A 12,839-nucleotide genomic window follows, 5' to 3' on the forward strand; every position below is an offset into this window, starting at 1 on the left:
AAGATCCCTCCCGTGCAGCTGCAAGACAAGCGATTTTGCGGGGTGATTGGACGGGGGAAGTGTGGGATTGGCCGGGGATGTCGCCAGTCGGGCAAAATACGATGATCATCTTCAAGCCATGGTGGCGGAGTTCTGTCCAGCTTCCTTCGCGAAAGAGGCCGCCCAGGGAAGACTCGGAGCATGCAGTCAAGTGACACAGTCGCGTGTGACTGGATTGGTTATAGTGTACTTTCCCACAGCCTGCTATCGCTGGCAGTGCTTTGATACCCACCTCATGGATCCAGAAAGTGGATTGAAGCTCCCATGGCAGAACTGCAAACCGTCGCCGCAGTCTTCGACTTGCTGAAAGTCACGTATGAGGCTGGCAAGTTCCTCAAGAAAGTAAAAGATGCCGACAAGATCGCCTTTGAGCTCTGGGAACGAATGACACGATTGGACTCTGTCCTCAATAGCGTCAAGGCAGTGCTGCAAGATAGGGACGACCACGATGCCTCCTCAGGCAGTCATGCGCAGGTCAGCGCCCAAGTTGCGGAAACGATCAGAGGCTCTGTTCAGGCATGCACACGTACCGTAAATCAACTCCAACAACGAGTCGGAGGGTTCGACAATCAAGTGAAAAGATCGGTCCTGGACAAGTGGCGCATCGCCTTGCGTCAACCATCGATCACTCGGATCAACGACGAACTTGAAGCCCGAGTCCACGTCTTATCCACGGAGCTTGCTGTGCTACAACTTTTCGATCAAACCAGGACCGGCGCTGTCATCGAAAACAACCACAATGAACTCTTGCAGGCCATCGAGCGGTTGGGGGCTGAGGTCGAGGAGGGCAACAGAATCCAGAAGCAGATGATGCATCGGCACCATGAGTGGGCCCTCAAGAACAGACAGCAGGCTTCATCCGCAGATCCGACTCCACCAAACGAGGACGCTCTGGACAGTCTGTCGCAGTGCCTTCGAACCGCAGAAGACATTCACGAGCACTACACCTCCGAGTACTTTCCAGATGACAGGTCCGAGAGGATCAAACGCGTGGACGCTGAGCAAACGAGCGCCAGTCCATTTGCTGTCTCTACTCCTCCAGAGGCGCTTGCTACTCCGTCGACAGGGCAGGTATCTGTGCCAATCAGTGCTGATCCTGCTTTTACAGGCCACGCCTTGGTCGCCGATTCGTTACAAAACGATGATGAGGACGACGATGATGAGAGCGTCTGGCCGCTGGACATGCTGAACACGCACATCAAAGCGTACGCAGAGCAAGCTGCAGAGAAGCGAGATGCAGAGCAGTTCAACCAAGCAGAATTCAATCTCCATCGTGCCATTCGCAACTCAGAGACTCGAGAGTCACACTATGGCGTTCCTTTTGAAGATCGCGCGCAGATGCAGGAGGAGCTGGCTTTCCTGTACCAAAAACAGAGGGTAAGTCAAAGAACTGTCTTCGACCTAGTTATCTCCCGCGGCTCCAGCATTGTAGTGCGCAGCCTTTGGGTTATGGTCGTGCTGCCTGTGCAACGAACGAACATTTGCTGACACCTTGATAGAAATGGAGTGAGGCGGTCTCCACGGTGCACCAGCTGCTGAGAGAGCGATCGTCGTCAGTGGCAACCACGAATGGCAGTATCGCATCCAAGGAGCAACCACCTCTGGCTCAGGCGAGGCAGCATTATCTTCTTGCTTCCATATATTACGACAGATACATGAACAATGCTGGAATGGCACTTGCCCAAAGTGCTAATGACATCGAGAAGGCCGAGAACCATGCCATGAAGGCATTCAACAAGCAGTGGAAGTCCAGTGATACCAGCGATCAAGCTGCTGAAGAGGTGGAGCAGCAGAGAGACTGCATCGAACTGTTCGCACGTATCCTGGAAACCCGGGACAAGACGGTCGAGGCCAGTGGTCTGAGGAAGCTTCTCGTTGAGCGGCCCGGCTCTTCTGCAGCCAGCGACAGCTTGCGGAGAATCTCGACCCACACAAGACCGCAACCGGACTTTGATGTTGTCGACAAGCATGACATACTTGTGGAGGCAATCAAGTCTGGCGATTCTGAACAGGTCCACAATATGCTGGCATCGGACCTGAATCTCGAGCGCTTGTGTTCCAAGGGCAAGACGTTTCTGATGCATGCCGTCGAGAAGTCGGATGAGAGCACGGTGCATAAGCTGCTCGGTCCAGAGTATCAAGTAGACGTCAACACTGCGAACAAGCGTGGGCTGACTGCTCTGCACTACGCGGCGAGCAACGGCCTAAACGATATGGCCAGATGTCTACTGCATCATGACGCCGACGTCGAGCCCAGAGATAGGAAAGGCGAAGCTCCAGTGGTCAGAGCTGTTATAGCTGGGCATACCTCCATGGTCGAAGTCTTCTTCCAGTGGGATGAAACAACACTGCAGACCAAGGGCGTCGACGAATGGAGCCTTCTCCACTACGCTGTGCACAAGTCCAGCCGGGAGATGATAGACTTGCTTCTCGAGCTGGCACCAGACTTGAAGGATTCCGTGGATCGAGCTGGTAAGACGGCACTGCATCATTGCGCTGAGTCTGAGAAGCTCGAACAGGCGACTGCACTCTTGGACCATGGCAGGTACTCAGAGTCAGATGTCAACGCCACCGATTCCATGTCTCGAAATGCGCTGTACTTCGCAGCTTCGAGAGCGCCTACTGCTCATCGGGAGAGCATGGTAAGGCTGCTTCTCAGCAAAGGCGCGATGATCGAGGAAGTCCACCCTCCGCCGAGGATGAGGGACTATATCGCGCTCAAGAGGTCCATTCCAAGGAGAGACAGCACCTTGTCCCATGCCAGTGTCTCCACGAGTGGCATGACTTCGACCACGACTTCAAGCTCAGCATCGAGGTTTTCCAGAGCGATTGGGAGATTTGGTATTCGGCATTGATGATGCGTGTTTCGTGCGATACCCTGTTGCTCTAGGTTTGCGTGTAATTTGATGATTTATGCAGCGACAAGCGTGGAAATCGGGTCAAGGATGGGTCTATCTTCGCGATGTTTGGGTTCGATGAGGTGGTGGTGTATGTCATCAGCTTTTGTGTGTTACTACAACCCTTTCTTGACTTTGAATCGGCATGAATTAAATCGATTGACCATGGTGGATTTCCAGAATCTCCGTATAGGGCTATACTCTTTTCTGGTCAACAAATGCCTGCGTTGATGCTGTGGTAAAGAGAAATCGCCCACACGAGGTGAGGTCAGGGGCGAGCCCGAATCATGCTCAAAAGTCGTGGTACCTTTTTGGAAAACTTCCTTGATTGATCTTTTGGAGAAAATGCAATCGTGACCATCTCTTTTCGCCGCACACACATCTCTTCTTCCTCCCGCAGTTGATCGAACTTGACGTCGCCATCTCGCATTCATCACTACTGCTCAGTCGACGAACTTTCCGATTCGAGGTGCCACAATGTTCGCCTTGCGACGCGTGGCTGCGCGAGCAGTCTTTACACAGCCAGCACGACAGCTATCGACCCTCAGACCGGCTCCAACGCGAATCTCAACAGTCAGATCACAGAAGCTTGCGCTCAATCGATCATTCCACCAATCTTGGAGATGGCTTGCAGACGAGGAGCAGAAGAAGGAAGTCAGTCCAGCAGAGGCAGAGACGAGCGGCGAGACTGTCACTACAGAGCCTTCCGCAGAAGAGCAGAAAGAAATCAAGGAGGAGAGCATTGCTACCCCCGATGTTGTTGAGGCCGCGCAGGAGACTGCACAAATGGCACAACAGACTGTCGAAGAGACGGCATCGAAAGCCCAGCAAGCGGCAAGCAGTGCTGCACAGACAGCGCAGGACGTTACCGCCAGAGCATCCGAGTTGGTATCAAATGCTGCCAGCGCTGCTTCCAATGCTACTTTCCCGTCACGCGAGTCCGGAGCTTCATTTGGAGCAACCCAACGAGACGCAAAACCTAGCAGGATCCTCTACATTGGAAACCTCTTCTTTGAAGTTACCGCACCACAACTCGAGGCTGAATTTTCAAAGTATGGAGATGTTACCAATAGCAGAGTTGTCACAGACAGCAGGGGCAACAGCAAGGGCTTCGCTTATGTCGAACTCGCCACTCAGGATGCAGCTGATCGAGCTGTGCGTGAACTTGATCAGAAGGTGTTCCAGGGCAGACGCATGGCTGTCCAGTATCACGTTCGCCGCGAACCTCGTAACCAGCGCGCAGCACGCGACCCGAATCCTCCTAGCAAGACACTCTTCATTGGCAACATGTCATACCAGATGAGCGACAGAGATTTGAACGGTATGTCCAGAAGGCCTGCCACATTTGACAAGTTGTGCTAATGCTTTAACAGATCTCTTCCGCGAGATTCGCAACGTTCTTGACGTCCGTGTCGCCATCGATCGCCGAACTGGCCAACCCCGAGGCTTCGCTCACGCAGACTTCATCGATGTCGAAAGCGCCCAGCAGGCGAAAGAGCATCTGGAAAGGAAGGAGGTGTATGGTCGTCAACTGCGCGTGGACTACAGCCAAGCCTCCTCGCGAGACAGGACCTTCTAAACATACGATGGCAAAGACGGTGTGGGTGCAGGATTGCATCTACCCTCCAGGACTGCGACTGGACGGGGCACATGAGGCTGTGATCTACAGCCGAAAGAAAGCTTGTGGCTAACCTAGGCTGTTCGCTGTGGATGGAGAACGACGTCAATGTACGATCAACAGGCGCTTGTCGACGACGAGCACCTGACGACCGACACCGGGAACGGCCGTTGCATAGCGAGGGCGTTCATGGGTCATTCAAATGTGATATGGGAAGGGAAGACATCGGAAGGAAAGGAAGGGTGTGTCCTTCAGCTGTACAGCAATCCTCGGCTTGAGGTTCGACATTGCATTTGAAGATTGTAGTATAGAATATCACCGCCGGCTTGACTGGCATGAGCGGTGACCAAATCGCAGAACAACTCTTCTCTGTACAATGTTCCATCGTTCCGCCCAGCAAACTTCACATGAATCCTCGGCGTGGAGGTAGTGGGGGCTTCCTGCCCACCTCACTTCACCTTGACTTCTTGCTGTTCTTCACACAATCATGTAGCAATACAACTCCCAGAACCCAAAATGTCAAGCAACGCAAGTACACTTACTAGCAACAACAAACCATCGCCCACAGCCAACACCAAACCGAATCGATTGCCAGCGCCGACGCTCTTCGTCGGCCCACCATCTCGCAATGCCTCACAGCTCTCCATCGCCCGGACCGCAACGCACGACTCGACTCTGAACAAGACAAGGGATACGCTCAATCGCCAGAAATCCGCGCTCTCGCGTCCCTACCACCCCGATGCAGAGACCAATACCGGCGATGGCGATGCTCCGAACCCGAGCAGCAATCTGCCCCCTCTCAAGAAGGCCAGTGAGAAGGCTGTCGAGGCGAAATGGAAAGAGATGCAGAGTACACTGAACGAAGTGGAATTGACGGCTCAGAGCTCCACACACGTCTTTGGCGAGAGCCATGCTGCTGCTCTGGACGACCTACGACGAGCACAGGTTGAGCTCGCAAGAGCATGGGGACGAGGGAACGAGAGACAAGCGGATGCGGCGGAGGACCTGGAACTGAACATCAATCGGTTCAAGGGTGCAGAGGATATCGCCTTGGATAGGTCGAGCGCGCATTCACGGCGACAGAGGGCGGATACCGCGGCGAGTACATCTACGGCGCTGTCGGATGAGAGCACGAGTGTGAGGAGCGATGTCACGAGTCGGAGCGGGAGGAGTCAGTTGGAGGATGAGACTGCGGCGGATATCAAGCTGGCTAGTGAACGGCGGGCGGCTAATGAGGCGTATTTCAAGAAGGTGGATAGTGGGGTGAAGGATGTTGTTGCGAAGCTGGCTGTTGTTGCGGAGGCTATGAGGGGGGTGGAAGGGGAGAGTAGGAGTTTGTGGAGTTCGTCTACTGAGAGGACTGAGATGACGGCTGAGGAGGAGCATAGACCAAAGTCGAAGGGGAAGAATTCTGCCAGTTGAAGTGAGCCTCGATGTGATGCACGCTTTACGAACGTATGCCCGAGTTTGATCTACTCGCTCGAAGGGCGAATACGACTGCTAATTAAGTTGCGCCGATGCGATCCCTCTGCTGGAGAAACAGAATTAATCCCCGCTGTGCTGAGTCTGACCAGCCCAGGGGGGGTCTGATCGTGGGCTTGGTGGCTCGCACACTTCGCGGAGACGGCACAGGATCAGATTCGACTGTACCTTGCTGGAATCATCTCTCGAAGGCACATATTCGGCAGTGTTGGCTACACGAGAGTGGCCCTCATACTGAGGACGACGCCGAACGCTCGCATGCTACTTTTGTGCAATCGGCGCCCATCTTGAATACGAGTCCACGGCATCAGCGCGTGACTCCTTCTGGAGGAATCGGGTCATCGTTACGCGGGGTATTGTCAAGAAGGAAGAGGCGCTGATGTATGGCTTCCTCACAGAAGAATGAAGTCGATCAAGGGGTATCTGATAAAACCTCCTACTCCTCCCAACTAGTCATCGTCTTCATCACTCTCAGGCTTCTCCACTTCAAACGTCAAGCCCCCAGTCCCTCTTCCACGTGCATCCTCGATCTTGATTCTATACTTGCCCTTGTCCCAGAGGTCCTTGATCGTCAACTCCCGCGTGCGTCCAAGCGATTCGATGGCGCTGATGCGATCCAACGTATCCTCCAAGAACTGATCGAAGCCTTCCTCTGCGCAGACTTCTCTGAATGCGTTCATCATGGGAACGGAGTCTGCACGGACCATGGCCTTGCTGTCAATCGCAAAGATGTTGATGGTATCATAGCTCTATGGGACCAGGTCAGCATGGTAAGCCACCCGCAGTGCTCTTAGTATGATCTTACTTGAATGAAATCAGCTCTCGTCATGATCTCTCGTGCCTGGTGCAGAGGAATCTCTGGTAATATGTGACCTCGGTCCGGATCATAGGTCTTTTCCATCTCCTTCTCTTGGTCAACGAGTGCCTTGGCCAGGACCATCGCAGCAGAGGCGTATTTCTGTTGGTCCATGACATCGTCGTCCATTCCTTGCCCTAGGATCCAGCATTGATTGAGAAACCAGGTCTGCAAAATGTTAGCTTCCTTGACAATGGGCTTCGTCAACCATGGGATGGCAATTGTGACGCACGGTCCACAGTGGGTGGATCGGATGGAACGACGAGGGCTATCACATACCTTTTCCATATGACAGATATCTTCAGCTGTCTTCATCATATCTGGAGACTTTGCCACTCGGGTCAAGTACGACATCCGACCGCCGACTTTGTCGTAGACCTGCTCCAGCAACGAAGAATCGGGATTTTCACCACGGTACCGGTTTCGATAGTTCCGCAACGCGGCAATCGATTTGTCCTTGTTGAGGTCCAAAATTCGAATCACGTTCATCCTCGTCGCATATTGTTTGAGCCGCTCGTAGATCCAGTAATCGTCCGAGTTGAAGATCACCGTGGCAAGGTTGCTCGCAGCCCATTGCTCTGCGCGCTGTTGAATGAGCTCAAGCAGGTCTTTACCAATATCGTCGTCTCGTAGAAGATGCATCGAGTTGAAGATGAGGATGATCGGCCGACCGACCCTCTCTCGTCGGGCCATGGCGACTTTCTCCAGCTTGTTGAACGCTCGTTCAATGTCGAGTATTGCACCAGCGTCCCGTGGTCCTCGAATGGAGAACAGAGAGCCGATGTTGTCTTCGTGATATTCAAAATCCAGCGCCTTGCCTAGTCGAATGCGAAAGATCTCTGGATCGGCGTGGGCATCGAACATCGCACAGCCTTCACCATTAATCTTGGCCATGGCATCAATGAGCATGCTGGATTTGCCGGTTCCCTTCTCGCCTACAAGTAGATGGTACTGGCCTCTAGTCCGTCCGGAAACGATTGAGTCGATGAGGTCTTGTTCCTCTCGGAGAACCCAATGCTCGCGCTGCTTGTCCTCGTCCAAAAGAATCGTGCCACCAGTTGCCGTGCCTTGCTTGCTAGTCGCGGCGAGGTCGAGCACTGGATCACCCGGCTTGAAGGCATTCTCAATCTTCTCGAGGACCATATACTTGTAGTATCGAGTGTAGCCATAACCCACGGCGCCTAATATGGCGACTGACGCAAAGGTAGTGAGAGCGGCCTCGAACATCTTGAAGAGGGTAGGCCCCCAGGTGAATCCTTCCTTTTTGCCATCTTTCTTGCTGGAGGATTTTGGTTGATCGTCCGCGTCCTCGTCTTGCTGACCAGGTAATTGGGGACCAATTGGCAATCCTTGATATCGTCGCTGTACGAATGGCGTTGCCAGTATCCGTGCCCGCCCTGAGTTTCGTATAGTGTAAATGCCGGTAGTCGAACGAATCCCTGTCAGGAAGCGAAGATGTGCCATCTTCTCAGGTTATTGCGCGTCCAGAAGTCCTCATTAGGTCGACGTGCGCTTTGAGCACGCCGCGATGCATTATATCGACATTGCGATTTTAGGGATGATTGTGTCAAGTGAAAGACAGATGCAGTCGCGTGTCGCTGGCGTCTCTCAGGAGAGCCAAGCAGAAGCAAGACGGGTACGCTATTTTAGCGGCGGTTAGACCCACATGACCCACACAGGCCACAGCTTGAGCTGGCCAACATGTAAGTGAATATGAACGATCTATCATCGTCGCTCCTTTCAAAGTAGGATAGATGGCAGCACCATCGTCCTCCCGACATTTAAAATAACCAAGCTATTACTCGTCACGCAGATAGCTCCGACAGCTCCCGAGGATGGCAGATGGATGGAAGTTTTGAGCAGGATGCACATCGTATGCTACATGTATTCAGGTAAGTCTACTTCCCGCAGGTAAATCAGCAACCTTGACAACAATCTTGCCATATACCTTGCGATCTTCCAGATCCTTCAAAGCCCTGCCGATATCCTCAAGGCCTTCATACTTGCCATACAAGAGAGGCTGTAACTTCCCAGTCTCCAGCATCGATAAATATCCTCGCCAGATTTCTTCCAGGGTTTCGGGATATCTTCTCCCACTCTCACCAAATCTATACCCGACAACAGTGATACTCTTGAGTAGCAGCTTATTCATCTTGACCTCCTCCATCACACCCTTCCGCGCCGCGAAACCCAATATGCAAATACGCCCAAAGTACGCCAGACATCGGATCGCGTCGTTAACCATGCCCGTATTATCCAAGCACACTTCCGCACCCACGCCTTTCGTGAAGTCCATGACTTTTTGGATCCAATCGTCCTTCATCACAAGCACGAGATCCACGTTCATATCCCTCCTCATATGCTTCGCCTTCTCCTCATCACCTGCAAGTGCAATGACCTTGGCCCCCACAGCCTTAGCCGCCATGCAGCAGACACTCCCCAGCCCACCACTAGCCCCGCTGACGAGCACAGTCTCACCAGGTTGGACTTTCGTGATGTGCACGACCGAAGCGTAACTCACTGCCTGGCCAGACATGGCAACAGCAGTCTCCGACGTCAACTTCTCTGGTATCCTACGAATCGCACCTTCGGGAACGCAGACATACTCTGCGAAAGCGCCAATGCCAGCGCCGAAGACTCTATCGCCCTTTTTCGATCCGCTCTTGCTCCCTAGCGAAGGGACAGATTGAACCACGCCAGCGAAGTCGTAGCCGAGGTTGAAGGGGGGATGACACCAGCCTCGCTTGGTATTGTTCTGGTGTTTGCCTTTCGCGTGGAGTATGTCGGCATGCTGAGGACTGCAGTGCGTGACGCGAACAAGGTATTGGTCGCCTTTCGGTTGAGGAGTTGGGACTTCTGTCGGTCGCAGCGTAGCTACGTCTTCTACGAATTGTGGTTTGTGTATAGCCTTCATATTGAGACTGATAGGAACGTAAGGAGAGAACAACCACTTACGTTTCTGGAGGTACTTGGTTGACATCTACATGTCATGTCGCAAGGTGAAGTGAGTAGAGCCGCGAAAGTTCGAAGCCGAGGATGTCGTTCTCCACAGAACTCCACACTCCCACAGTCGATGCAAACTCTCGGCCCGCAGCCCAGCTTCACCTCTGTTCTTTTGAAACCCGAACATGATCACTCTGCATACAACGACGTCGCAAGTCTGGCACACGACCACGAAGCAAGTGATAAAGTCAACTTACTCGGAACGATCGGATGGCTGGGGAGGTGACATTAGACTTTCTCGACCCAAGCCCTACAAGTTGCATGGATTTGTCAAGTTGGCGGGATATAAGGAGCCGGTATCGACCACCATTCTGACACCTGGAGCGTTTTGTCGCGACGTGGAATTGGAATTCCGCTCATCTTGGCTCGTGACAAGACTACGACCGTTCCCCAATTCCGTACCATGGACTGAGCGACCCAACGACCAGTCTTGCATCCAGCCACACGAAGTCAACGTGAAGAGAAATCGTGGCCGACTATCTGGAGCGGACCGAACTCCGTACCAGGAAGTTCGCAAAGTCTCGTGGCCTGCAAGTCACGCTCACACTTCAGCAGCTGTAGTCGAAACGTCCAGAGTCATGGATCTGCCTGCTGCCTTATCGGCATACCGGCATCTAAACCTTTTGGCTAGGTATCGACAGCTGGGCACTCAGTTCCCCGTAGTCGATACCTGCCGGTCGGTAAATCATCGAGATGCCAAGGTGACAGAAGAGCATTGTCGCCATCGTATCGGCAGGTATGGTCTGAAATGCGAAGCTGTCGCAAAGACTCTTGCTGGACCTGGCGACTGTCGCAAGTGTGTATTCAGGAGTTGAACTTGATGTGAGCCAGCGAAGAAGTTGGAATGGAGTGACGATGTGCTTTGCGTCCCGGCTTCTGAATGGTCTGTGTTATAGGGAGGACGTACGCTTGTACGTCGAAAGACGAGTATATCCTTGGACGACTCGATCGCTGGCCAATCGCTGCAGAGAGATAAGTTGCTCTAAAAGTTCGCACCAACCTGGCTGTCCTCGTAGCTATCTGGCTTGGGTGATCTCTTGTTGGGGAACTCGCGCTGCAATTTCGAGCAATGTGTTCTGGAAACGATGGAAAAGATACTGTCCGTTTTGGAGACGATACATCCAAAGAGGCGAAGACACAGCCTTGAGGAATTGAATGGCTGTCTGCACAAAGCTGGGAAGAGGAGGCGTATCTTAATTGAAGGTCATTCGCGAAGCTGAGGTGCGCCAGCTTCGAGATCTTCTCATGAGAGAAGAGTACATGCTGTTTCAGCTTTCACGCCGGGCATCGATCAAGAAAACTTGCACGTCGGTCTTCCAGGCGTAGCTTCTCAACTGACTCTCGAAGCTTGTCTAAATTCCATCAATTGACAACACTCAACGCTCGGCGTAATGTTCGTTGAACGGCGCTGGAGGACTACCGAAGTCGGCTCTTCCAATTCTCGTGCCGTTGGATCACAGCTTTGAGTGTCCTATCCTTCAACGAGTCATTCAGACCTGTATTGGACTGACATCAGTTGCATTAGTGTGTCGCCAAGTTGGCAAATTCTTGTTTCCGTGAAGAAACCGTACGAGCATCCCATCATCCGGACTCAAGATATCATACCATTGAGAAACAAACCTGATGCTCTGGTGACCTGATACCATTTAGGTGCCGGGTAGTCGGCCGGTTGAGCCTCGACATTCAGTAGGTTGACAGGAAGATGCTTCCACAAACATTCGGCGAATTCTCTGCTCCTGTAAAATGGAGGCCGTGCTGTCTAGCAAACGTCAGCATAGATAGCTGATATCTAGGATGGTGTTCTGCAAGATCTGAGGGCTGATACAAACGAAAGCGAGGAGTGTGCTAGTGCTCGACATGTCACCCTTGTGACCCTGCTAGTCAATGGTAAATTCTCAAGCCGACATTTTGAAGATGACGGCTTTCTCACCGTCTGTACCTGCCACCAGGAAATCGCATGTTGTGGATCTCTGGCCCTTGATTCCCCATACGAGACTAACAAGTTCTTCTCCAGCTTCGAAGCGAATCCCTGAGATCGGTTAAGGATCATCTTATTGGCAATGTCTCTGGGTATTTTACGGACCGCGCAGCGCACTTACTTACTTATCTCGCACCCTCGTCGTCCCGCTCAAAGCGGAACACATGGCATTGTTATCCCTCCGGGTTTTGCAGCGACCAAGCTCCTGATCGTATCTCAGAATGCCTAGCCAGCTCGAGAGTATTGGGGATAGACGGTCCACTTTGAGCGTGACAATGGGCACCACTCACACACTGAGCAGGTTGCGTATGAGGTGGTAAGTGCGCGACATTCGACTTCGCGGCCCACGTGCCGCGACAACGGCGCAGGTCCATGCCAGCAGCGTTTCTGAATCGAAAGTCCGAGAAAAAGTTTGCCGTTTGGAAGAAATCGAGCGCCTTACGTCTGCGAACGGGATACCCTGCCAGAGACCAGCAAGGATATGTTGCTCTGTACAGTGTGAGCCGGCTCGCCTCCGACGACAAAGACCGGTAAGGGCAATCAGAGGGCTGGTCGCATTGAAACACAGATCTGTCAAAAAACGAGAATGTGTGTTTCCGCGACGCTCGCGTGCGACGTTTGCTGCTTTGTTCTCAACGTGATAAGTCGATTTCGCGACAAACAATCGCTGTGGAGTGGGCTGCAGGCGTTCGCAGCCGCGGCGGATGCAAGATAGATGGGCCGTCCCAGGATCCAGGCAATCAGTGACACCACGCGAGCAGGGGTGGATTGCAACGGTTTGACTCTGACAGCCAAACCGTGGTGCCGCGATGCAGGTACTTTCTGGGACACCTCTCGCGGGTTTGGTTTGTGACGATCGTGTTCGCTGTTCGGTCGTGGCCTCGGTGTGGGCGTGAGCCGCCGAGAGGCGAGGAAGCACCGCGCGCCTCTGACCAGGCGAAAAGGCATACCGCACAGGCGGCACCT

At 53.1% G+C, this 12,839-nt stretch overlaps 5 protein-coding genes across 5 annotated transcripts; 3 read left to right on the top strand and 2 right to left on the bottom strand.

Moving 5' to 3' along the window:
- Positions 1 to 303: 303 nt before the first annotated feature.
- M409DRAFT_63116 (uncharacterized protein) lies at positions 304 to 3,085 on the top strand (the record flags this gene model as incomplete). The annotated part of the gene is made up of 3 exons (XM_033815446.1): positions 304 to 1,416; positions 1,539 to 2,854; positions 2,959 to 3,085. 3 exons carry the CDS (start codon positions 304 to 306, stop codon positions 3,083 to 3,085), a joined length of 2,556 nt encoding a protein of 851 aa, XP_033673316.1.
- Positions 3,086 to 3,413: 328 nt separating this feature from the next.
- Positions 3,414 to 4,515, top strand: M409DRAFT_50128 (uncharacterized protein; the record flags this gene model as incomplete). The annotated part of the gene is made up of 2 exons (XM_033811457.1): positions 3,414 to 4,257; positions 4,310 to 4,515. The coding sequence occupies 2 exons, from the start codon at positions 3,414 to 3,416 to the stop codon at positions 4,513 to 4,515; spliced, it is 1,050 nt and encodes a 349-aa protein (XP_033673317.1).
- Positions 4,516 to 5,070: 555 nt separating this feature from the next.
- On the top strand, positions 5,071 to 5,976 carry M409DRAFT_63118 (uncharacterized protein; the record flags this gene model as incomplete). The annotated part of the gene is made up of 1 exon (XM_033815447.1): positions 5,071 to 5,976. One exon carries the CDS (start codon positions 5,071 to 5,073, stop codon positions 5,974 to 5,976), a length of 906 nt encoding a protein of 301 aa, XP_033673318.1.
- A 509-nt stretch (positions 5,977 to 6,485) lies between these two features.
- On the bottom strand, positions 6,486 to 8,356 carry M409DRAFT_17663 (uncharacterized protein; the record flags this gene model as incomplete). Its single annotated transcript, XM_033804158.1, has 3 exons — positions 6,486 to 6,785; positions 6,842 to 7,060; positions 7,172 to 8,356. 3 exons carry the CDS (start codon positions 8,354 to 8,356, stop codon positions 6,486 to 6,488), a joined length of 1,704 nt encoding a protein of 567 aa, XP_033673319.1.
- Positions 8,357 to 8,780: 424 nt separating this feature from the next.
- On the bottom strand, positions 8,781 to 9,806 carry M409DRAFT_17664 (uncharacterized protein; the record flags this gene model as incomplete). The annotated part of the gene is made up of 1 exon (XM_033804159.1): positions 8,781 to 9,806. One exon carries the CDS (start codon positions 9,804 to 9,806, stop codon positions 8,781 to 8,783), a length of 1,026 nt encoding a protein of 341 aa, XP_033673320.1.
- Between the last annotated feature and the right edge of the window lie 3,033 nt (positions 9,807 to 12,839).

Source organism: Zasmidium cellare, assembly GCF_010093935.1.
Source record: "Zasmidium cellare ATCC 36951 unplaced genomic scaffold M409scaffold_3, whole genome shotgun sequence".
In the NCBI taxonomy this organism is placed as follows: Eukaryota; Fungi; Ascomycota; class Dothideomycetes; order Mycosphaerellales; family Mycosphaerellaceae; genus Zasmidium; species Zasmidium cellare.